This window comes from Bos mutus, unplaced genomic scaffold (genome assembly GCF_027580195.1).
Source record: "Bos mutus isolate GX-2022 unplaced genomic scaffold, NWIPB_WYAK_1.1 CTG201, whole genome shotgun sequence".
NCBI lineage: Eukaryota > Metazoa > Chordata > Mammalia > Artiodactyla > Bovidae > Bos > Bos mutus.
Window position 1 is genome coordinate 1648 of NW_027219464.1, and position 25892 is coordinate 27539.

A 25892-nucleotide genomic window follows, 5' to 3' on the forward strand; every position below is an offset into this window, starting at 1 on the left:
TTTTCCTATCAGTCAGTTCTTCGTATCAGGTGGTCAAAATATTGGAGCTTCAGTTTTGGGTCAGTCCTTCAATGAATATTCAGGGTTGATTTCCTTTGGGATTGACTGGTTTGATCTCCTCGCTGTCCAAGGACTCTCAAGAGTCTTCTCCAGCACTACAGTTTGAAAACATCAAATAGATTCAAGGAATTAGATCTGGTAGACAGAGTGCCTGAAGAATTATGGACAGATGTTTATAACATTGTACATGAGGCAGTGACCAGAACCATACCAAAGGAAAAGAAATGCAAGAAGGCAAAACAGTTGTCTAAGGAGGCTTTACAAATAACTGAGAAAAGAAAAAAAAGGAGAAAGGGAAAGATATACCAACTGATTGCATAGTTCCAGAGAAGAGCAAAAAGAGATAATAAAACCTTGTTAAGTGAACAGAGGAAGACAACATTTTTTAGCTTGGCTTTTGCCTTGTTTTATTTTTGACTCCAAGGAACATTACAGGTTCTAGTGGGTATATACATATGAACACAGTATCCCCTGGGCTGAGAGTCTACAAACCTTTCAAGGCTGGTTGTTTTGTGATACTTCAGCAGAAGCCGGGCTCCATTTTCTTCATCTACTGACAAGTAGAAGTTCAGGGTGGGGAAGGTTGAATCCATATTTGTACTGGTCTCAGTTCATAAAGGCTTAAAGCATTTATGAAGGAGATAGCATAAAGGAGAAGGTAAGAGTTTGCCTCCCCTACATGAGTCATCTTGACTTTCTGATGGGCTGAGATGTTGAGAAAATATCGGACGGGGCAGGCTGCCAGCAGGGCTTGTTCACATGAAAGCAAATATCTTACCTTCTCCTGCCACCTTTTTCCTTATTCATCTTAGTCAGAGTCACTTAGTAGTTTGCCAAATGCATTCTAAGTGCTTAATATTTATTGAACATCCACTGTGTTCTAAGCACAATGTACTAAAGCTTTATTGTCTTCGAACATAAGGTTAAAATTACCATCTGCTTGTCTTATAGGTGATAGTAGGTTACCTATAAGTGATAGTGTGTTTTTCTTTTAGATTAGCCATGAATGTAGCATTTTGTCAAAATGCCTTTTTACATGCTAATAACAAAAGTAAAGCTTGAGTTAAGAAAAATTGACATGCCTTATATTTCTAATTACTTTTTTTTTTTTTTTTCCTTTTAGGAAGGCACCAGAGTAATTCAGCCCATATTCTTCAGGAAAATGATTAGTTATGTTCAAAACAAGGATCCCACCAATTCTGCCGCTTTTCACGAAGCCTATGGCTACGCGGCAGGGCTGAGCACCTGCGTGCTCGTGTGGGCCGTTCTGCACCACTTGTGCTTCTACCACATGCAGCCATGGGGATAAGGCTGAGAGTAACCGTGTGCCATATGATCTACCGCAAGGTGAGTGTCACTCGGTACTGAAGTGTGTACCTCTCCTGAAGCATCAGAAATATCTGGAGAAAGTTCTCTGTAAATTGGGCTTCCCTGTTGGCTCAGCTGGTAAAGAATCTGTCTGCAATGCGGGAGATCTGGGTTCAATCCCTGGCTTGGGAAGATCCCCTGGACAAGGGAACAGCTACCCACTCCAGTATTCTGGCCTGGAGAATTCCATGGACTGTATAGTCGATGTGGTGGAAAAGAGTTGGACATGACTGAACTGCGTTCACTTTCACTTTCTCTGTAAATTAAATATCTTGTAACTAAGATCATTTACACCTTACAAGAGAAGGTTGCTATTTGAATCGAGCCAAGTTTGTTGTCATTTAAGCACACTTTACCAATAGATAATGAAAAACTTTCTATTGAGATCAGGTCAGGGCTGCTTTTGGTGACTTTCAACCATAGGATGTTGCATAATATCTACTAAATTTGTAACAAAGTCTAATTAAAAATCCTTATATAACTATATTGTTTACTTGAAATTTGCTGAGGGAGTAGATCTCTTTGTTATTTTTAAAACTATTATTGAAGTACAGTTGATTTATTAATACAATATTGCATTTAATTTCTGTACAGCAAGGTGACTCAGTTATACATATATCTATTCTTTTTCATATTCTTTCAATTATGGTTTATCACAGGACATTGAATATAATTCCCTGTGCTATACAGTAAAATCTTGTTGTTTATCCATCCTATATATACTAGTTTACACCTGCTAATCCCAGACTCCCAGTACTTCCCTCCTCTGCCTCTTTCCCCATTGGCACCCACAAGTGTGTTGTATTAATATTTTAGATTCCACAAGTAAGGGATATGATATTTCTCTCTGACTTACTTCACTTACTATGATAATCTCTAGGGCTGTCCATGTTGCTGCACAGGGCACTATTTCATTTTTTTTTATGTATGAATAATAGTTTATTATATACATGTACTACATCTTCTTTATCCATTCATCTGTCAATAGACATTTACACTGCTTCCACATTTTGGCTATTGTGAACAATGCTGCTATGAACATAGGGATGCATATACCTTTGAACTATAGTTTTTCTGGATATATGCCCAGGAATGGGATTATGGGATCATATGGCAATTCTATTTTTAATTTCTTGAGGAACTTCCAAACTGTTTTCCATAGTGGCTACACCAATTTACATTCCTACTAACAGTATAGAAGGAATCCCTTTTCTGAAGGAGTAGATCCTGAGTGTTCTCACCATACACAGAAAATAGAATAACTGTGTAAGGGATATATTAATTAGTTTTACTACAATAATCATTTCCCAATGTATATTTATATCAAAACATCATGTTGTGCACCTTAAATATATATAATTTTCATAAAAAATATGAAGTCCTCATCAAAAGCTAAAACCAAACAATTTAAATTGAAACTTTTACTTCTTCTACCCAGTTACCACTTACCTAGAGCTTCTTTTCCTTGGGATATTTTTCTTGGCAAGATGCTAGATGTCTTCACCTCACCTTTCCTTTAGAAAAGTCTTGTCAGTCTTGGGGCTGTGTGAACCTGGGAGTCCTTCATGTCACTGTCTATGCTTGACTACAGCACGTGAGCCAGTTTCCTCCTGGGTGACAAGGAAATGGAAGTGGCACCCATGCATTCTAGTCTGGGGTCTTCATTCTTGTTCATCCTTATCTTTTTATTTTGTTGTGTCTTCTGCCATTTAGGAGACAAATACTGAGATTTCCCCACACATGAACTAGATGTTTGTATTCTTAGATCATGCTTATCTCCCATAAATAAGTAGGAAATTTCACCAGAACTGTACTGTGAAAATCTTAAGTGAGGTATGAGATGATGCTTCAGTCAGCACTTGGTCTTTGTTGCACAGGTGAGCTTCTGTTTTTCTTCCTCTTCTCACTAATACTTTGGAACATCATCTTTGGAAAATCTGATCTGAACTGGCACGTTTGCTTATTTGAATGTAACTATTTCCCAAAGATATTCATTTGCTGGCTTGATTATGCCTAAAAGAGTTGTCCCTGTGTGAAGTTAGAAATTGCAGAGGTTAAACCAAAGATGTAATCTGAAATTCAAGAAATGTGGGAAAGACAAATTTCCTCAGGCCCAGCCTTGCATCTAGAATCCTTCTGAGATGCAGATATAAAACACTCCTTCTGTGCAGGTTACAGGTGGACTGATTCCTTAGGGCAAAGCTGGTGCTGTAGAGCAGCTCTGAAAGGTCCCTCTGAATGTCTGTAGTTCATTCTCTGGCTTACATCCTGATCTCTGATTCTGAGGAGAAATCAGGTTGGGTGTTAGAAATGGGATGGCTGCTAAGTTCATAGTCGTAGTTGGTCTACACTGTGGGTTTCAGACTGGGGCATGTCTCCAGTGGTACATATACCACTTCCTAAAATTTGCCACACCCTCCCCTGAGCCAGCACCATTCTACTTCTTCTCTTTATGAATTTGACTACTCTAGGTGATTCATATAAATGGAGTCACACAGTATTTGTCATTTTGTGTCTGGTTTTTGTCATATAAGACATGTCTTCAAGGTTCATCCATGTTGTAGTAGGTGTCAGAATTTAATTCCATTTTAAGGCTGAATAATATTCCATTATAGGTCTATACAACATTCTCTGTATTCATTCTTCTATCAATGGACAATCGGGTTGTTTCTACCTTTTGGCTATTGTGAACATTGCTGCTGTGAAAATGGGTGTACAAAATATCTACTTAAGCTTGTGCTTTCAATTCTCTTGGGTACAGTCCTAAAACGGAATTGCTGTACTATATGCTAATTTTATGATTAACTTTTTGACCCCCATACACTCTCAGCATGGCTACATTATTTTGCATTCCCACTTGATCACTGACTTTTCTGTTTAACTTGAGAACTAAATGAGATGTTTTTCAGAACTATGACTTTTTTTTGGGGGGGGGGGGCGGTCAAAGCCTCCAGTTGGTGATTTACTGAAATACTCAAGATGGTCTCTTCAGGTTCCTCAGATCTCTAGGATATTTTAAAGAACTTTTTACCAAATAAAGGGCTTGTACAACACAGACTGTGATTTTTGTCAGTAGACTGGCATTAAGAACACAGGATCCTTATGGAATTAATGTTTTGAATGCTTAATTTCTTTCAGAATTAAACTAAGACCAAAATGTTTAATGTTGTCACACACAGAATTAATGATTTACTCCAGATTTATAGTCCAAGTCCCCTAATTTCTTTCCTTCAGGCAGCCTCTCCACTGTCATCTAATTAGCTTCAAATTTACCTTAGTTGGCTCCTAACTCTAAACCTATATCCCTTTATACCTCAGGCAAGTCCAAGTTCACTGAAAAACAGGGTGCATGATTTTGCATGCATGCCTAGTCACTCAGTCATGTCCAACTCTTTGCAACCCTTTGGCCTGTAACCTGCCAGGCTTCTTTGTCCATGGTACTTTCCAGACAAGAATACTGGAGTTGGTTGCTACTTCCTCTTCCAGATGATCTTCTTGGTACAAGAACTGAACCCACATCTCCTGTTCTTCCTGCATTGCAAGAGGATTCTCTACCCTCTGAGCCCCTATTCCACCCTTTGCAGTCCTTGTGGGTGGGCTGCCTCCACACTGAGGAGATGAAAGATGAATGAGTGTCCCTAGAGCCCTGCCATCAGGGGCCATCCTGCTCCTCCTGACACCACTCAAGACCCCATGAAAATGTGCTTCATTTTGTTATATTCTGAGAATGACTTGGATTCATCATAGGAATCCTATTGTCTGTTTCCTTCTTTCATTTCAGGCCCTTCGCCTTAGTAGCTCAGCCATGGGGAAGACCACCACAGGCCAGATAGTCAACCTGCTGTCCAATGATATGAACATGTTTGATCAGGTGAGCTGCCCCAGAGGGATCCTCCTCCATGTCCTGTCCTTCTCACTGGATTCAGCTTACTGGGATGGGTTTGGTGTCAGCCAGGATTCTGTTGAGGACTTAAGACAATGGTTCTTTTTATCCAATGCTTATTTCTTCTCTGTATAATTTAGAAGTAATAATGTGCATTGTCTGGAAGATGAGAGTTTTATTTTTCTAACATTGTCTGCAACATACTCCAATAACAGGCAGCAATGTTCTTGCCCAGCTTGGTTAGGGTCTGAGTGGTCTTCCTGGAGTAGCCCTTCTTGGCACGTGGTGTCACTGTGCCTTGTGGCTAAACTGTCTTCTACCTTCTGACAATTGTGAACATTGCTGCTGTGAAAATGTGTGTACAAATATCTGCTCAAGCTTGGGTTTTCAGTTCTCCTGAGTACGTTCCCCGAAATGGAATTGCTGTGCCATATGCTAATTTTATACTTTCTGTCTTCCTCCTCTTCTGGGTTATGAAGGCCTGGTGGGCAGGGATTGTTCTTTCCTCTGCTCCCTGTTCAGTACCTGCTGCATAGGAAGCCTTTGAGGAATAACTCCAGGGGGATTGTCCCCAGCAAGACACAACCTACTCTCCCCTGACCCACCATGCTATTTTGTTTGCACTTATGAATAGGTCATATTACCCAGGGAGTTGTAGCTGTTGGTCAGATCTGTATCACACTGGACCACTTCTCTGTCAATTTTTAATTCATCAAACATAAACTAAGGCCCCTACTAAGTTTCAGGGATGAATAAGATTTAGGTTTTACCCTGGAAAAGCCATAGCCTGTCAGGGAAGTAAATAGACAAATTACTGGAGAGTATGGTAGGTACCATAATTAGGCTTTCCTGGGGAGTGCTAGAGGAGATAGGGGCTGAATTTAGGGACAGAGAGAGTTTGGGGACACCTTGAGCTCAACTGTGGTATAGACAAAATCAATATCTTCCTTCAGTGCGGCTGGTTGGGTTCTCCTTGGAACCCATCCTATGCTACCCTGGAATAGCATCATCAGATGGACGCTTGGATTTCTGCTTCAGCAGGTGTAAAACCCACTGAGATCATTTCTGTTTAGACTCCTGTCTGTTCCTTTAGAGGAGATTATTTCTCCACTGTATCCTTAGTGGTGTTGTTTTTATACAATCCTAAGAGGGCTTTGTCTTTCTCTTTTTAGGTGACCATATTCTTCCATTACCTGTGGGTGGGGCCACTGCAGGCTGTCGCAGTGACTGCCCTGCTCTGGATGGAAACAGGCATATCGTGTCTTGCAGGGATGTCAGTTCTCATTTTTTTTCTGCTTTTGCAAAACTGCTTCGGGATGTTGTTTTCATCACTCTGGTAAGAGAAATACTGGTTTTAAAAAAGGTAACATATATTTGGTGATATCCACAGTCTGCTTGATGCTTTTATTCAAAAACAAAATGAATGCCTTCTCTGGTCTCTTCTTTGCAGGTTGCAGGTTGCAGACCCTTCAGGCTTAGCCAGCAGAGGTTCCAGCCTTAAGCTGAAGGCCGATGTTGAAGCCGGAAAGGTGACAGCATTAGCTGCTCCTCCTAGTACCATACCTGAATAAATAGAGTGTTTTTAAGCAGAAGTTACCCATGTCCAGGTTATTTAAACATTATTGAATTGTAATAATCATATAGGCTCAATTTTAGCTGCATATATTTTTGTTATGCTTATGTTGAGTCATTTTTAGTTATGTGTGTTTTTGTTTTGTTTTTAATTCAATGTTCTCATTAAATTATAGGCACCCCAAGAGTAGGGTTGATCCTAATTAATTACATCTTTATAAAACCCCACAGTCTCAGCATTGTATGTGATAGAAAAGTGGCTGGTGATGCAAGGCCTAATGGTGCCAAGTTAGACTTGAAGCAGGCCTTAGAGGGTTGGAAGTGGGTCATTGTCTAGGTTGTCAGGTGATGGAGATGCTGTGCTATCTAAAGCTCTGAGTTCTTGTGTGTATGTGTGTGCACATACCTCTGTGTGGTGTATTTCTCTACTTGGAATTTCCTTTCCTGTCTTTGCTGAGGAGAGATGTTTCTTACCCTTCTAGGCCCTATTCTAATGCTGCCAGGTCTCTGAAGATTTTTTGCTCTCCTTTCCTGGTGGAATTAACACCCCCATCTTTTCTGCTCCTCAGAACTTTACTCCCATTTTATTACAATATAGAGAAGTTCTTCCTGTTAGATTTGGGTGCCTTTCTGCCTGCTCCCCATTACCTTCTTGGACAGATGGCTTATATCTGACTCTTTTCAGGTCTTCCTTAGCCAATGCTACAAGTTCTCCAAGTTACTTTTTGAAATGGGCTGAACGGATGGCTTCTTAATTGAAGTCTTTGTCTCCACTTGTACTCTGAGTAGGTCTTGCCTGTGTTGTCAGCACAAACAGCTGTAGGGAGTCATTTGATTTTTGGTCTCTGCCTGCACCCCCTGCTATTTTTGCTGATAAGGAAAACTGGGCTGTGGTTTTCCACTAAGGTTCATCTCTCACATCTTTCCCCTCAGGAGTATGACCGCTGATCTCACAGTCAACAGGATCAAGGCCAAAAGTGAAGTTACAGCTGGCATCAGAACAATAAAAATGTATGCTTGGGAAAAGTCATTCGAAGCCCTTATTATCCATCTCAGGAAGTAACTTTTTGTAGTGTTACACCATAACCTTGTACTTTTTCACTTCTTTTTTTATTGAATGAGTTTTAAAAGCTTATTAAGTTTTTATATTAAGGTGAACTGAAATACTATCCACTTCATCCCCTGCAATGTGGCAGTAATTTTAAGTGGATTAATGGATTGTCATTTTAACCTGCTTTTCCACTTACTATCTTCTTAAAGGAAAGAATATATACTACTTACATATAAAGAAATTAAACTCCATATTTCTTAAAACTGCAAATCCCAAATAAGCAATAATTGTAAAATGTTACTATTTATACTGAAACTCTAATTTATTTTGGTGTAGCACAAATGAGGAGATGAATCAAATGAGTGTATCTCTACTGGGCTAAACCATATGAATCAGTTTTCTTCATTCAAAACAGCCATGAAAATACTATTTTTTTGGCTTGGTTTATATTTGTAGACTTAAAAAAAAATCTAAATTTAACTCTCTGATGAATGTTTATACTCTAGCACAGGGTGCTTAGAATTCTCTGGCTGCTCCCTGTCACCTCTCACTTTGCACTTTTGTGGGGGCCTCTCCCTCTGCTGGGGATACACTCTCAACTTCCTTCTTCTTTGATCTCCACCAAGCCTGATTCCTACTCATCTTCTCAGGTTCCATGTGTCTGTGACTTGCCCTAACTGCACTTATCTGACTTAACACACCTCTGCCCTGAGTTCCCATAGGGGCTGTGCTGACTGCTTCTGTCTATTGTCTTGATGTCTCACAATTTTGGGATTGCCTATTCTCTTCCCCCACAAGTTCATGAGCCCCTGGATGGGATGGACTATTTCTTTCTGTCATCAGTGAGGAGCCTGGCCCAGGATTTGTAGTTACAAACTGTTGAATACATGTTCAAACTCAGTCTGATTAACCCAAAATATTTAAAAGTTTGATTATTAAACCTCCCATTTAGTTGGGAGAGTGGAGTGGTGATGAAGGGTGTGGTCCTGGTATCAGGCAGACCCCCGAGTATGCACTGTGTAGTGTCTCCATGATATGAGGGATGGTTTATCTTAATCTGTGTTCACTCCCTAGAAAGGTGCCACTCACACAGGGCACTGAATTCATGGATTGATGTTAGTGCCTCTTTTAAAATCTATTTCCTACTCTCTTTTCCAGGAAGGAAATTTCCAAGATTCTGAGAAGTTCCTACCTTAGAGGCATTAATTTGGCATCATTTTTTGCTATCAGAAAAATCATGATTTTTGTCACCTTCATTACCAATGTGCTCCTTGGCATTGTTATCACAGCCAGTTGTGTGTTTGTGGTAGTGATGTTGTTTGAGGTTCTGCAGTTTTCAAGTACCCTCTACCTCCCCATGGCTGCAGACAAGTTGTCAGAGGCCATCGTCAGCATCAGAAGAATCAAGGTTTGGAGACAAATAACATTTTTCTGTTGTAGGTGGATTTTATGCAAAATGACTTCTTTTATTTGGTGTTACTGTGTTCCTGTTAGATGACATTTAGCTTTCTCAGTGCCCAAGCTGACAGTCTTTTCAAAATGTCATACATATTCCCTTCTCTTCTTAGGTAGAGTACATTACAAATATTATAAGATCCCTGCTGGTTTATGGGCACCAGTAGCAGTGGCACAGACTCTTGAAATGCAGTGATGGCTGCAGGATGATTAAAATGTCTGAAAGCCAGAGCAGCAAACAGATTGCATCTCCTGTGCTGACTGGAACCACTAGGTAGTGACTGCTCTCAGTCCTGGAGTGAATAGGACTCCTCTTGGGACTGAGAGGAAAGGAACTTGCTGAGATCTCCCTACTCCTTGGGCTCAGGAAGAGTAGCCTTAGACTCACTTAGCTCTCTGTATTTAAAACTAGATTCTCTCCTCCATAGACATTTTGCTTATTGATATCTGAGCTTATCCTTTGGATCTGCTTTATCATCCCTGTCCTTTTCTCACTTACTGTTTAATCCTATCTCTTGCTGGCCTCAATCTTTCCAATTTGTGACCCTCTCCATAATTTACATTACCATACCCATTGTCTCCTTTTCCTAACTAACTGTCTCTCAGTTGCCAGAGGCAGATAATTTACATCACCAGGATAAGGGTCTGGCACATAGTAGGTGTTCAAGTTTTAGTGTGTTTATGAGTAGGTCTAAAATGAAGATAAATTGGCTCTGTGAGCTTGAGTTTAAGTGTCTCAGCTTTATGAAAAATCTGATTCATTTTGTACCTAATTCTTCACAGTGATGGGTGCCCAGTAACTGATCTGTATGGAAGTTAAATAGCTCTAGGTGTGATTATATTTTATTTTGGTGTCTTTCCATAAAAGCTGAGTTTCATCAATTTTGGTCCCCTGAGTTTATCATTCCTTCTGACAGGGGTTTCTAGCAACATTATGAACAGATGGTCCATGCAATTCAATAGAATTTCTTTTATGAAGTTTCACATACTGAAAGAGAACATTTAGGAATATCCCTGGACCATTGTAATGTTCTCAGTGCACACAGTGACCTGTCCAGATGAAAGCTTCACACGTGTATTCTGCTGCTGTGATTTTATTGCTGCCCCTGCAGCCATGGTCTTCTATCTCTGCTGCCAGGGCTTGCTGTGTGGTCCAGACACTCTTGAAACCTTTACATGTAGTCTCATTTCCTCCTGACAGCCACTGAATGAGATAAGGATTAATGTCCCCTCTTACAGATAAGGAAACAGGTTCTTGCAACAGGTAAAATAGCTCACCCATCCTCACACAGCATGTAAGTGACAGAACTAGGATTCTTAACCATCATTATACTACCTTCTTGATAGCTTCTGTCTTGTGTCACATCATTTTAAGTGTAGTTTTCATCATCTAGTCTTACTAGGTTACCTGTTCCTTACAGAATCAGCATTTTAAATTTTAAGCTCCCTAGCCACTCTGTTTCCCTGCTTGTGACCCTCCACTTTGGTGGGGAAGGTGGTTTGTCTCTGTGACCTCCACATTCACCCCCACTTTGGGGTCTTGGCTCACTCTGTTTGGTCCCCTGGGTTACCTTCTCTTCTGTCCTTGATTTAAGCAAATACTGCTGAGCCTCCCACAGTCCCATGACCCTCGCCCAGCACTTTTGTTCATGCTGATCCAGGGCTTCTGTCTAGTGCACGATGAGTCCCACACCACCCAGCCTTGTGTCAGGTGGGGTGATGCTGTCTCCCTGGGAATGTTCTGAGCCCCATGACAGCAGATTGTGTCTGGTGGTTCTTTTGTGTAGTGTCCGGTCCATGCTGGACACATCATGGGCATTGAATAAACACTGGACTGACTGAAAGTAGAGTTCCAGGAAATAGCTGGGACCCCACAGAGGCCCAGGGTGGGTCAGTCTGCTCTAGAAGCTGGAGAAATGCAGGGGGAGGGAGCAGATTGGAGTTAGGCATTCCTGCAACATCTGGCTTTAGAGGGGGTCTCAACTCAGGAGAGCTGGATCTTATCCAGAGTGGTAATAGAAATGAATCCCCCCTCCCTTGTTCTATGTGATCATCTGTGTATCTCAAACCAGTCCAACTGGACTTGATGGACCTGCTGTCTAAAGAGAATAGTGGTCCTCTGCATGGCCTGGTTTTCATGCAGACTCTTCTGGCCTGTACCTTGGGCTGGGCTCTTGGGTCTTGTAGATAATTAGAAACACTCTGTATTACTTGGTTAACAAAGTTAGTCTGTCTTGCTGGTCATCATGAAATAAGATTAAAACCATAATATTTTTAAAAAAAATTATTTGCTTTTAATTGATTAATGATTGCTTTACAATATTTGTTTGATTTCTGTCATACATCAGCATGAATTAACCATAGATGTACATATGTCCCCTCCCTCTTGAAACTCCCTTGTGCCTATTCCCATGGGTCTAGGTTATGACAGAGCCCCAGTTTGAGTTCTCTGAGCCATACAGCAAATTTTTATTGGCTATCTATTTACATATGTTAGTGTATATGCTTTCATGCTACTTTCTCCATTTATCTCACTCTCTCCCTTGTCTCCCCAGTCCTTGTCCCTAAGTCTTTCTCTTTGTCTGGGTCTACATTGCTGCTCTGCAAACAGGTTCAACAGTACCATCCTTCTAGATTCCATATATATGCATTAGTATATGATATTGGTTTTTCTCTTTCTGACTGACTTCACTCTGTATAATAGGCTCTAATCTAGGTTCATCCACCTTGTTAGCACTGACTCAAATGTGTTCCTGTTTATGGCTGAGTAGTATTCCATGGTATATATGTACTACAGCTTCTTTATCCATTCATCTGTTGATGGATACCTAGGTTGCTTCCATGTTCTAGCTATTGTAAATAGTGATGCAATGAACATTGGGGTACATGTGTCTTTTTGAGTTTTGGTTTATTCAGGGTATATGCCTACAAGTGGTATTTCTGAGTCATATGGTATAAAACCACAAGCCTTTATGATAAAATACATCTCTAGTTTGAAGATGATCTTGAGACAGAATTCCTTCTTTGGAGCTGGTCAGTCTTTTTTATCTTAAAGCCTTTGATTGATTAGATGAGGCCCACTCACATTATAGAGGATCATCTGCTTTACTCAGAGTCTACTGACTTAAATGTTGATTTCATCTAAAAATACTTTCACTGTAATATGTGATTCAGCAAGTGTCTGGGGACTGTGATTCAGCCAAATTGACATAAAATTAACCATCACACCCTCTTGAATCCCCAACTCTTACTTTGAGCTACTGGATGTGACTTTGTCCTCACTAAGCCATATATTTATGGATTTCTTTCCCTCCCTGAACTCCAGACTTATATAAAGGGCAGATACAATGCCTTGTTCATCTTTGTACTTCTCATGGAGAGCAGATGCTCAGAAAATGTGCAGTTGAAGGGACCTTCCAGTTCTAACATGTCTCAGTTCAGTTCAGTTCAGTCACTCAATCGTGTCCGACTCTTTGCAACCCCATGAATCACAGCATGCCAGGCCTCCCTGTCCATCACCAACTCCCGGAGTTCACTCAGACTCACGTCCATCGAGTCAATGATGCCATCCAGCCATCTCATCCTCTGTTGTCCCCTTCTCCTCTTGCCCCCAATCCCTCCAAGCATCAGAGTCTTTTCCAATGAGTCAACTCTTTGCATGAGGTGGCCAAAGTACTGGAGTTTCAGCTTTAGCATCGTTCCTTCCAAAGAAATCCCAGGGCTGATCTCCTTCAGAATAGACTGTTTGGATCTTCTTGCAGTCCAAGGGACTCTCAAGAGTCTTCTCCAACACCACAGTTCAAAAGCATCAATTCTTCAGTGCTCAGTCTTCTTCACAGTCCAACTCTCACATCCATACATGACCACAGGAAAAACCATAGCCTTGACTAGACAGACCTTTGTTGGCAAAGTAATGTCTCTGCTTTTGAATATGCTATCTAGGTTGGTCATAACTTTCCTTCCAAGGAGTAAGCGTCTTTTAATTTCATGGCTGCAGTCACCATCTGCAGTGATTTTGGAGCCCCCAAAAATAAAGTCTGACACTGTTTCCACTGTTTCCCCATCTATTTCCCATGAAGTGATGGGACCAGATGCCATGATCTTCGTTTTCTGAATGTTGAGCTTTAAGCCAACTTTTTCACTCTGCACTTTCACTTTCATCAAGAGGCTTTTGAGTTCCTCTTCACTTTCTGCTATAAGGGTGGTGTGATCTGCATATCTAAGGTTATTGATATTTCTCCCAGCAATCTTGATTCCAGCTTGTGTTTCTTCCAGTCCAGCATTTCTCATGATGTACTCTGCATATAAGTTAAATAAGCAGAGTGACAATATACAGCCTTGACGTACTCCTTTTCCTATTTGGAACCAGTCTGTTGTTCCATGTCCAGTTGGTTGGGGATAGCCCCCAGTTAATGTCAGAAGAGTTGGTGAAAGTCGTGAAATAGTAAAACAGACAGATTCTGGTTTTGGGGTAGATGCTCAGGCAGATTCAGCAGGGAGGAGGGGGGGCGGCCCTTGAGCCCTGATTTGCCTTGCCCATCAGGGCTCTCCCGCATGACCTTGTCATGGGTGGGAACTCCCATGCTGGTTCCTGGCATCTCCCCCCTTTTTATTTCTTAAGACAGCCAGATATAATTCAGTCGCGAGCTTCTGAGTGCTCTGTCGAAGAGTTCTGACAAAACAAGGAAGAATAATTATGAGAAGCAGAATTAGAGCAGCTACAGCAGCATAGCTAAAAATAGTAGAAAGCATGTTTTTTCCTGAAATACAGTTAGAGAATTTATGGAAGAAGTCATTTGCTACTCCTGCGGCAGTAAAATCTAATCAGGAGTGTTCCATGGTCATTATTTGATTATGAAGTCTCCCTAAATATAAACCAATGTCAGAGCTGTTCCAGACACCTGAAATATGGTTTTTAATTTTTTCCCAGTTATAATCTGTCTTGTTTACTTTTAGGGGTGTTACATAAATCCATCAGTAGTCGGCATGACAGGACAGTGCCATTCTCACTTTTAAAGCCTGAAATTCAGTTCCAATATGCATTATTGCTTCTTCTGGGGCATCTATCCTCATCTCTAGCTTCCTGTCTATAGCTTCCTGTGTTGCCAATGTTAAAGAAAGATTTTTGGACATAGTACCAACATATTGAGCAGTATGTACTTGTTGAGTCAATGATATTGCTGCCATAGTAACAGAAGTAATTGCAGTTATTAATGCTGATATTCCCAAGATAAGTAAGCCCACAAACCACTGTGATTGCATTAAATCCTGTAGTTGTAATACAGAAAGACTATAGTTATCTCATAGGCACCATAAGATAGGGTGGGCATTGCAACACCACAAAGGAGCAAACATTATATTGAGGGTTTAAACAAGATGAAAGCATACATTGTTCACAAGTTGCTATATTTGGTCCACCTCTTTCTTACTGACTGCTTTGGCCCTGATTGCTATGTCTGCATTGCAAAATGCCTGTTGCGGGTGCACCGGGGAGCAGCTGCAGGTGTCGGCTCAGGGGAGCAGTGTCCCCAGCAGCAGGAAGCAGGATGCAAGCAGCAGGCTGTGGGCTGCAGTGCCCATGGCTGGTGGATGGGTGAGGTTTGCAGACTCGGGCTAGCTGGCGCCTGGGCTCAGGGCATTCCCCTCTTGCCAGAGGGGCCACGCTGGTCTGGATGGCACTCTTCAGGCGCATTTTCTTCTCTGGCCCTCACTTGCTGCACAAACATTTTCGGCTCTAGGTCACGGGGTGCAGCGAGGAGGGTGCAGGGTGCGGAGGTGAGAGCTGGCTGCGGGGTGGCGAGCAAGCAAGTGCGCTCGCCACAGACCTGGTCTCTTAATCTGTCCAGGATCCAAATTGGCGAATCTGCATCCTGAGGAAAAATACAAGCATACCCTTTCCCACAAGTTAGCAACACATCTGGCCGGGATATGAAATCCATACCTTAAACCAGCTGCATTTTGATGGTGAATTTTGTCAGAATTTTTGGCCTTATCAATCTTTTTATGTAAGTTTAAAGCAATTACTTTAGTCAATGCATCTGCCAAAGCATTTCCTTCATGTCAAGGGCCAGGCAAGCCAGAATGGGCTCTAATATGTCCCACAAAATATTTTTTATCCCTGTGTTTAATCTCCTTTTTGTAAATCAGATAACAAGGAGAAGATAGTAGTTTTATTTTCTGGAATATTAGCAGTCTCTATATGAGGAAACAACCCTACAATATATGGGGAGTCAGTCAAAAGATTGAAGGTGTGGTCTCTTAAATGTTGAAAAGCCTAAATAACTGCTCATAACTCAGCCTTTACATTTTATTCCCTTGAATTAAAAGATCTTTTAAAGGCCTTGGAGCTGTAATTTCCTGGACCCAAAAGGCTAGATCACTAGATCCAAATGCTCTATGGCCCCTAGCTTGAGAAGTCAAGTTTTTTCCTGTCTGATAATAAGGTAAAAGCAAAAGCTCTGTTACTCTTTATTAATTTGCACAGTTTTGGTAGGTGGCAAGATCAAAACTTTAATTTTCCCAACATAATCAGAATCTACTACACCAGGCACCACTGAAATTTCTTGGAAAGAAAGAGAGCTACACCCCAGCACAAATCTTACAATGCCCTCAGGTAGGGGGCCAGCTACTCCCTTTGGAATTGGAGTAACCGGCAGGTCAGGGGTTAATATTGTTGCTAAATCCCCTTACCAGTTCCGAGTTTCTCCTAGCCTGGGTGAGGCGCCCCCTAAGGGGGTTTTCTCCAAGAAGCACACCCTGCATATTGTGTATGCAGTCTGTTTTAAAAGCTCCTTTGTTCAAAAAAACTTTTTATCTTCTTCAGGCTTAGGCAACGCTTTGGGAGGATTTGGGGGCAAAGTGGGGAACTCCTGGGCCCTGGGAGGTGCAAACGGAGGTGGCGGTGATCGCCTTAAATCAGAAAGTGGTGGGTAAGTTTTTAAAGGTTTGCGCACAGGGGGAGGGAGCTCGTCAGGACACCCGGCCGCAGCGTCCTGTAAGTCCTCTCCTCTGTCCTCTGCTGATTCTTTCTTCCTTCCTCTCTTTCAATCTTTCTCAAGTTTTTTTTTTTTTTCTTCACTCTATCTTCTTTCCTTCCTCTTCTCTTCTCTGTCACTTTCAATCATTTCCTTCCTGTTTCCCTCTTTCATTCTCCTTTCTTCCTTTTTACTGTCTCTCTATCTCTCCCTGTCTCCCTGCATTTCTCACTTTTCTCTCCCCCTTCCTTTCTCGGTACCCTTCTCTTTCTTTTGTTTCTTTCCCTTTACCCTCTTTCTCTCTAATTTTTCTTCCCTCCTCCCTCTCTTCTTTTTCACTCTTTAGATCTTTCTCTATCTTTAGCTCTTTCTCTATCTTTAGATCTTTCTGTATCCTCGAGAGGTAGAGCACAGTCTCCCTCCTTTTTTTTTTTTTTTGAGAATATTTTTAACAGTTTCAAGAGTACTGGTATAAAGAGTTGCCATTCTTTAGTTTTAGTGTTATCCGTGTCAGAAAATCTACTATCTTTTCTACTTTTCTCTTCAAAAAGATTTCACTACTTCCCACTCCTCTTTACCCTACCTATTTTCTGAAGGGTGGGGGTCCGCAGCACCCTGAGTGGGGTCTTAGCTATCCGAAAACTGCAGAATTGGGGGCTTACCTTACTGGGAGCCTGGTTCGGGTGCCACTTACCAGGGACCAGCCCTGGTTGGACCAGGGATTCCCTTGGGAGTACGGCATTGGCAAAAAGGATAGAAATAAAGAAAGAGATAAGGAAAGAATTTTGCAGTTAAGAAAACAGAGGAGAGAAAAGAGGCTGATATTCCTTGGTTTATGCAGAAAGCCAATAAAGCCCCAGCACAGGACTTGCTCTGTTCACGTAGGCTGCAGGGACCCTCTCAAATCGCTGAAGGTGCCCCACCTTAGGCACCTTCTCGAGTGGGTCTTAGAAGCCCAGGTAGGAAAGTGAATGCAGAGGGCCCCTGTGCCCCAGGAATCAACCTTAAAAGGAAAAGGAAAGAGAAAGAACGACATGGGGAGACCAAGCTTTGGTGAGCAAGACCCGCAACTTCATTTTCCAAAGTAGTTTTTATACCTTAAGCTGTGCATAGAGGATAATGGAGGGGTAGAGTCATGCAAGGTCAGCAGTCCTTGATCCTTATCGAAGCCAGGCTTTCTTTCTGCAAACTTATCATATGCAAAAGCTTTAGGTGATTTACATCATCTTCTGGCCAGGAGGCCTGGTAACATTTTATGACCCTTTCTTCAGAAAACTTATTTTTCTCTAAAGGTGATTATTCTAAAGTCAGGTGCCACCCTCTGAAAGCATTAGATAAAGTTGCATTCCTATAGGGCAGAAGTGTGGTGGGCTATAACAAGAAAAGAATTAACTCAAGGGTCCAAGGTTACAAACATTAAAACTACTGCATACATTTCTATATACCAACTATATTAATCAAAACACTCCCAGGGACACAGTAGGTAAGGGATATGGAAACTTGGCAGCAAGCATTAGCTCAACAAAGAAATCCTCTACTAGTTCTATTCTAACAATTTTAACTCTCTGAGAAGCTCTGCATTGTTAGAATATCTTAAGCTTCCCGTGCCTCTCGTGGTTGGGAGGCTGTGAATCTGAACAAACCTGTCAGGCAAGCTAGAAAGTCATCAGAGGGGTTTGAATTGAAACATTCCTATTATGCCCAGGAGACTTATTAACTAGAGTTTTAAGTTGATTTTCTTACAGAGAAAGGTGGTCAGGGATAGCCCCCCGTTAATGTCAGAAGAGTTGGTGAAAGTCGTGAAATAGTAAAAAGACAGATTCTGGTTTGAGGGTAGATGCTCAGGCAGATTCAGGGGTGGGGGTGGGGGGAGCGGCCCTTGAGCCCTGACTCGCTTGCCCATCAGGGCTCTCCCACATGACCTTGTCATGGGTGGGAACTCCCATGCTGGCTCCTGGCACTCAGTCCTGTGTTTTTAAAAGTAAGCACTTACATTTTGTTATCTACTGTATATTTGTCTTCGTTATTCTGCTGTGCCATGACTTATTTCCAAAATTTCCTAGGATCTGTTTAACGATGTTAAAAGAATTATGATTCAGGGGCTTCCCTAATGGCTCAGTGGTAAAAAGAAATCTGCCTGCCAGTGCAGGAGACACAGGTTCGATCCCTGGGTCAGGAAGATTCCATGTCCTGAGTTGCAACTAAGCCCATGCCCCACAGCTATTGTGTTGTGCCCTAGAGAGTGGGAACCATGACTACTCACCCCCACACCCTAGATCCCGTGCTTCTCAACAAGAGAAGCCACCACAGTAGGAAATTGGCACACAGCAACTAGAGAGTAGCCCCTGTTCACAACTAGAGAAAATCCCGCACAGCAACAAAGACACAGCACAGTCAAAAATAAATAAATAAATAAATAAAATTATTTTTTTAAAAAGTATGATACAGAGGTGAAGCTAACAACAATCTATTATTTGGTGACTGTGGTGGTGGTGGTGGTTTAGTCACAAAGTCATGTCCAACTCTTGCGATCCCATGGACTGTAGCCCACCAGGCTCCTCTGTCCATGGGCTTCTCCAGGCGAGGGTACGGAAGGGGGTTGCCATTTCCTTCTCTATTTGGTGACTGTAGTAAGCACTATTTCAAAATCTCTTCTAAGTGTGAATATCCTTTCCTTTAAATCTCTAAAACTGGAGAGAAGTGTCAACAGACATACAAATAAGAAATAAAAATAGAATAGATAAGGAGCATTGTATATAGCAATAAAAAGCATAATATGTAGTTCTTATCTGTTATGTGTGTTGTACATGTGTGCTAAGTTGTTTCAGTCATGTCTGACTTTTTGTGACCCAATGTGGACTGTAGCTTGCAAGGCTCCTCTGCCCATAGAATTTTCCATGCAAGAGTACTGGAGTGAGTTGCCATTCCCTTTTCTAGGGTATCTTCCTGACCCAGAGATTGAACCCATGTCTCTTATGTCTCCATTGGAATGAAATGGCAACCCACTCCAGTGTTCTTGCCTAGAGAATTCCATGGATGGAGGAGTTTGGTGGGATATAGTCCATGGGATCACAAAGAGTTGGACACGACTGAGTGACTAACACTTTCTTTACCACTAGCACCACCTGGTGAGAGGGTAACAGGCAGGAAGGCCAGGGGTCTCCAAATGGAGGAAATAGCCTGCAAGTGTCAGACATTTTTATCTCTCTTAAGTGGCAGGAGGAAACAAACTAGCAATATTTTTTCCTTCTCTATACAAATTTAAAGGGAGGTTTCTCTTAAAATACTGTGTTGCCATAATGACACCTGGTTTCACCTGAAGTTAGCTATTCTTGAGCCTAGAGATAACCAATGCCTTTTTCTTATGGAAATGTTCGTCTTAAGCTATGCTAATGTACTATGCCTTTACCCCAAACTCTGTCTCCAAGTCGGTTCCACCTCTTGGCCCAGAACCTACTTGACAAACCAGTATGGATATTGTTCCCCTAATCTATGTAAATGAAACTATTTGTATGGTGGTCTGCCCTTCTTCAAGATTCAAGTTAATCATTTTATGGCCCAGGATAAACCATTTGGTGCCGAGGGGCCTGGTGCCCTTCTGAATTTTAAGACATTCCTTTCTTTCATTAACAGACTGCTAGTGACTATATAACATCCAGCTGAAGACTAACAGGGGGGTACTCTTTCTGCCCCCTTCTGATACCTATGTCAGAAGCTTTCTCTATCTCCTTTATACTTTAATAAAACTTTATTACACAAAAGCTCTGAGCGATCAAGCCTCGTCTCTGGCCCCGGATTGAATTCTCCTCCGGGGGCCAAGAATCCTGGTGTATTCACGTGATTCAACAACAACCTTTCACTGGGAAGCCCATAAAAATATGATACCACATGCTTACATTGACTTTTAACTAAAGAGTCCTACCAATATCAATGTATATTTTAAGATTTTAATTTTTAATTTTTATTATAATATTTCCAACCTAAATAAGACTTTTATGAAACTTGCAAAAGTGCTTTCTTATGGAAAGAAAATTTATCATAAATTGAAAACAGATATACTACAGGTGAAAGCAATCCCATTTTCCTTCTAAAATATAAGATTCGAAGTTTTTACAAACAATAAAGATATAAATGTAATGTAATCATATAACAAAATATAAATAACACTATAACCTATATGATTTTGGAATAACCAGAAAAGACTAAGCTTTATTATATTTGAGAATACTTTTAATATCCAAGTTATTTATAAGAAATTAATTTTTTGTTGATAATTGCTAATTCTCTAACAGCTCAGTTGGTAAAGAATCCACCTGCAATGAAGGAGACCCTGGCTTGATTTTTGGGTTGGGAGGATCCCCTGGAGAAGGGAAAGGCTACCTACTCCACTATTCTGGCCTGGATAATTCCATGGACTGTACAGTCCTTGGGGTCACAAAGCATCAGACATGACTGAGCAACTTTCATTCATGCAATTCTCTTTGGAAAATCTACAGTGAAGACACATTTGGGGTGGATTTTAATAATCATAAATATGAGTCTTAGTGCTGTGGTATTCAATATAACTAAGAAAATAAAAGGTATATTCCACAACCTTTATCTTCTAGTGTTCAACATAGATGGATAAGTAAGCTAGGTTGAATTCTACTTCAGCAGTGAAGAAGGAATTGTAGTAAAAATGTGCTAATAGAGCTTAGGGTCAGATCTTAAGGGGCATGTTTGTTCTAGTTTAACTGTATAAAAAGTGTGATATATAAATCAGTTTATATGGGTTTTGGTTGAAAAAGATAATTTTTATACTTGAGATGTTGAAACTTTATAGAATTTCTCTTTCCACTTAAAAATACTAAACATTTTCATTATTTTTACCCCTATTAATTGACCATTGTAATAGTATAAGTGAAATTTACTAAAATGAAAATGATTTAGGACTTCCTTGGTGGCACAACAGTAAAGAACCCTTCTGCCAATGCAGAAGATGCAGTTTCTATCCCTGGGTCTGGAAGATCCCCTGGAGAAGGAAATGGAAGCCCACTGTAGTGTTCTTGCCTGGGAAATCCCATGGATAGGAGTCTGGTGGGCTATAATCCATGGCTTCTCAAAAAGAGTCAGATATAACTTAGCAACTAAACAACAACAAAAGTCAAAAAAATGTTTTCCCCTAGTTTTATAGTACCCAGTCTTACACTTAGGCTTTTCATCCAGTTTGAATTTATTTCATTAGAAAAAGAACGAAATTTTGCTATTTGCAGCAACACGGAGGAGGGTATTATGGTAAGTAAAATACATCAGACAAAGACAAATACTATGCAGTATCACTTATATGTGGAATCTAAAAATTACAGAAAACTAGGAAATGAAACAAAAAATAAGCAGACTCACAGATATAGACAACACAGTTGTGGTAATCAGTGGGGGGAGGGGAGTAGCAGTATAGTAGTTGGGAGGTGAGAGGTGCCACTATTGCACATACAATAGGCTTAAGGATGCCCTGTACAACACAGGGAATATAGCCAATATTTTGTAATAACTGAAAATGGAAAATTACCTTTAGAATTATATAAAAATAAAATTTTAAATATAAACAGTGGAAAAAATAAATAAAATGAAAAGTGAACAAAAAAATAACCATTTAATAAATAGGTACTGACTGTTTGCTTGATCTCTTTACTTCAGAGAAGTGTGACTTATATTCTTTAAAAAAAAAAAAAAAATCACACAAATCCCAGTGGCTGATTGCTCACACTGCTATTCTGAATTAGTGTGCTTTGTCGTTTAGTATCAGTCTTCCAGAGATGGCTCTGGAATCTCTAATTTATAGACGAGCTTTGACTGTGAGCAAGCAGATCTGGAGACTGGACAGTTTTCTGCCTGTCATTCTGGTTTCTGAAGACATGTGGGCACTGTCTTTACAACCCCACCCTGCTACCAGCAACTGTGGGGATTTTATTTTCCTAAATCAGATCAATTGTTTTACCTTCTCCTACCTGAAAATCAGTGGATCTCTGATTTCATTTAAGCATGTGAGTCTTTCTACAGTGAAATTCTAGAAGAGAAGAGGTGAGGAGAGCAGTGAACTATCAAATGTAAGTAAAGATAGGACGATCCACTGCTGTCGAACTCACAGGAAGGAGTGAATGGTGAAATTATTAGACACCTGAAAAAAAAAAAAAAAAAACCTGGAAGTACTAGTAACTTATTTTCCTATTTGTTTCCAAGCTTGAGATATCTCTTCACAGATTCTCAGGTGGAAAAATTACTCTGGAATTTTGCAGAGGGGAATGTTAATTGGAAGACAAATTTGGCTAAAACCTGACTTAGAACTTGACCACAATTTATATTCATCTGTAGGAGTCAAAATGAAAATGAAATTTAGTAGCCTCCCAGTTCTGAAAATGATAAAATGGTGGATTTGATGTATGATACTAAGATCTACCTTTATTTAAACTATATTTGGAAGTTTCTGTAAATGGAAATAAACATGAGTTTATTTCACAAGTGAAGTGTGTGGTTTCCATGTGTCATTCCTGGAATTGACAGTTACTTTAGGGATATCATTTAGAGTGAGACATCGTTCCATCATTGTGTTTCTCTGGGAAATGTTTAAGACTTTTTGTGTGTGTTTTTAATCAAGGATTTGGTATCTTAATTTTTAGAAAATCTGCCAAATCTTTCACTGAAAAACATATGAATGTCATAAAGAAATAATTCTTAGAAAAACAGAATGGTGGGATGATTTCTCAATCTAAAGAGTATCACTACAGCAAAGAGGTCAATTTTTAAGAGAACTAAAACCCCCAGTCATTGGTTTCTAAATGATGCCAACCTGGAAATGTGAACCCAAACTCATAGACTTGGCTGAGAGTAAGAGTGCACTGCTATGTTTTCTTCATTTAAAAGTTCAATTAAAAGGAAAGAATGCTTTTTAATAAAAGTCCTCTCAGTTCTGGCTCCTGCTTCTCCCTTGGAGGTAGTGGACATTCAGAAGAGAGACAGTACTATGAAAGTTGCTGAAAACAAACCTGAGAAAACAATCTCATCTTGTTTTTTTAAAGTAGGCTGAACATTTTTTTTTTTTTCCCATATACTGAAGAATAGCTAGCTGACAGTTCATCAGAAGTTAGTGCCAATTGGGGCACCTTAAAAGAAAGGGCAGCTCTACAAATATAACATGAGCAGTGACTGAAGATAGAGCACTTTATCCCTCAAAGGTTAAAGGATAAAACTATGAGTCATAGATGTGCTTCTTCTGTTAAAAACAAAAACAAAACAGCTTAGATACTGGGATATGGAATTAAGAATATGGTCTGTCATGTAAAAACTGGGAAGAAATCATGCAGTTAAATATTCGACACTGATAGTATCACCGTTAGGACATAAGTAGGTCTCATCACACAGAAAATCAAGATACAGAAATCTGGATTTCAGCAGCCTTGCATCAGGAACACATGGTTCACTCCTTGCTGTGGCGACAGGTCACATGTTCACTTCCTGGGCCTTGTATTAGGTGAATGGACTCTCCCTTTACTTACTTTACTGTTGGTTCTGCTCTATTAAAAACTCTTCCCCATCTGTTGATTGCATTTCAGCATCTCCTTCCAGCCCATACCAGCCTTTCTTTTTGATAAGTAAGAAGGTTCCACAAAACATGGAAACCATCTGACATCTACGTTGACCTTCTGTGAAGGGTGCTGACACCTGCTAGATACAGTACATGTAGCAGGATACTTTGAAAATGTTTATAGTGATATAAACAGGGCATCTTATAAGTTGTCTACTATTTTGGTTCTGTCATAGCTTATTATTTTGCCCAAGCTCAAAAACAATCTGAAGTCTATACTAAGATGTATAGTTTTGAATAGTATTATTTGTTCTACCTTGAATAATAACTTTAAAAAATGGTTTCCACAGTTTAAAGTATGATGAGATGATATCTTGGAGCCAGTTAATTTTTCTAAGACAATATTCCTTTTACATTGACATTTAATAAGAAAACAATGTTACATATAAATTATCTATCTGTACAAATTTCTTTTCTAATTTACAGGAACAGATATGTCACAAAATGAGATGATCTTTTAGCTTCGTTCACACCAGCCAACAAATATTGCTAAGAAATTCTTAGATGGGCATGGTTGCAGAGTCTGGGGCTGTCACAGTCATTAAGAGGCAAAATCTCTACCCTTTTGGAGCTTAAATTCTTGTGGAGAAGATGGAGAACATCCAGTGCATATGTAATAGTCTCAGTGTTGATACATGCAAAGGAGAAAAATAAATCACAACATGAAGAGAGGCTAGCTGACAGCATTATTAATTATGGGCAACTGATCTACTGATCTGGGATTCCTTGGTGGCTCAGATGGTAAAGAGTTTGTCTGTAATCTGGGAGACCCGGGTTCAATCCCTGGGTCAGAAGATCCCCTGGAGAAGGAAATGGCAATCCACTCCAGTATTTTTGCCTGCAGAATCCCATGGAGGGAGGAGCCTGGCCGGCTACAGTCCATGGGTTCACAAAGAATTGGACACAAAGAACTGAGTGACTTCACTTACACTTTTCTATTGATCACTTTGTATCAAGAAGTTTTGTAAGTTCTCCACATTCTAACAATGTTAGTAGGTACACACCTTTATTATTACAGCATTAATGGCTTATTTACATTTTATAAATCCAAAATAAATGAAGTTCAGGAATTTATCCAATTGGCAGAACCAGGCAGGACTTATGCATCAGCTGCCTAGCTTCAAGGCCCTAATTTTTCATTTTAAAATTTTCAGATCACAAGAACACAAAAGGAGTAGTGTGATGAACACATATACACAATTTCACCTAGATTTACCAGATATTAATATTTTTCCATATTTGCTTCTTTGCTTCTACAATCTACATTTTGCTAAACTGTTTGAAAGTAAGTCACTGACACTTTCATTAAAAGTTGCAATTCACCTTTAAATACATTAATATATACCTTATAAGAGCAAGGACATTCATTTACATAGTACAGTTATCTCATTCAATAAGTAGAATAATAATATTACAGTATTATCAAATATGTTTTAAGATTCTCTGGTTGAAACTCCTACTGACTCTGTTGCCTTTTTTTCCATTCTAATACTTAGTTATAACTTGATTATATGATTACACTACAGAGGGTCTTCATATTTGTATCATTCTCATAACAATCCTGATTCATAAATGAAGACAGAGTCTCAGAAAACAGTATTTTCTGAAAAACATTTTCACCTTACAACTGTTACTCATTATCAGGCCAATATGGATAACTTGAAGGAAAATAAATTAGATTAGTGATAAAATGGCATGAGTCAGGCACAAGTGTGAGCTTATTTCTTCAAAGTCAGGATGTCAGTTTTAACAAAGACCAGTTTAACCCACTCCAGTATTCTTGCCTGGAGAATCACATGGACAGAGGAGCCTAGCGTGGGCTACATGTAGTCCATGGGGTCACAAAGAGTCACACGTGACTTAGTGTGTGACAACACACTAAGGTTGTTGATCAAACAACAACCTATT

General features: G+C 40.2%; 1 protein-coding gene across 1 annotated transcript in view; it reads left to right on the top strand.

The window, feature by feature from the left end:
• Positions 1-1183: 1183 nt before the first annotated feature.
• LOC138986823 (ATP-binding cassette sub-family C member 4-like) overlaps positions 1184-25892 on the top strand; it is a gene marked incomplete at its 5' end in the record, with an annotated part of 46057 nt that continues 21348 nt past the window's right edge. The window contains 6 exon segments of the mRNA XM_070366754.1: positions 1184-1355; positions 1358-1407; positions 5210-5299; positions 6484-6647; positions 7817-7942; positions 9093-9342. Coding sequence (XP_070222855.1) covers positions 1184-1355; positions 1358-1407; positions 5210-5299; positions 6484-6647; positions 7817-7942; positions 9093-9342 — 852 coding nt within the window.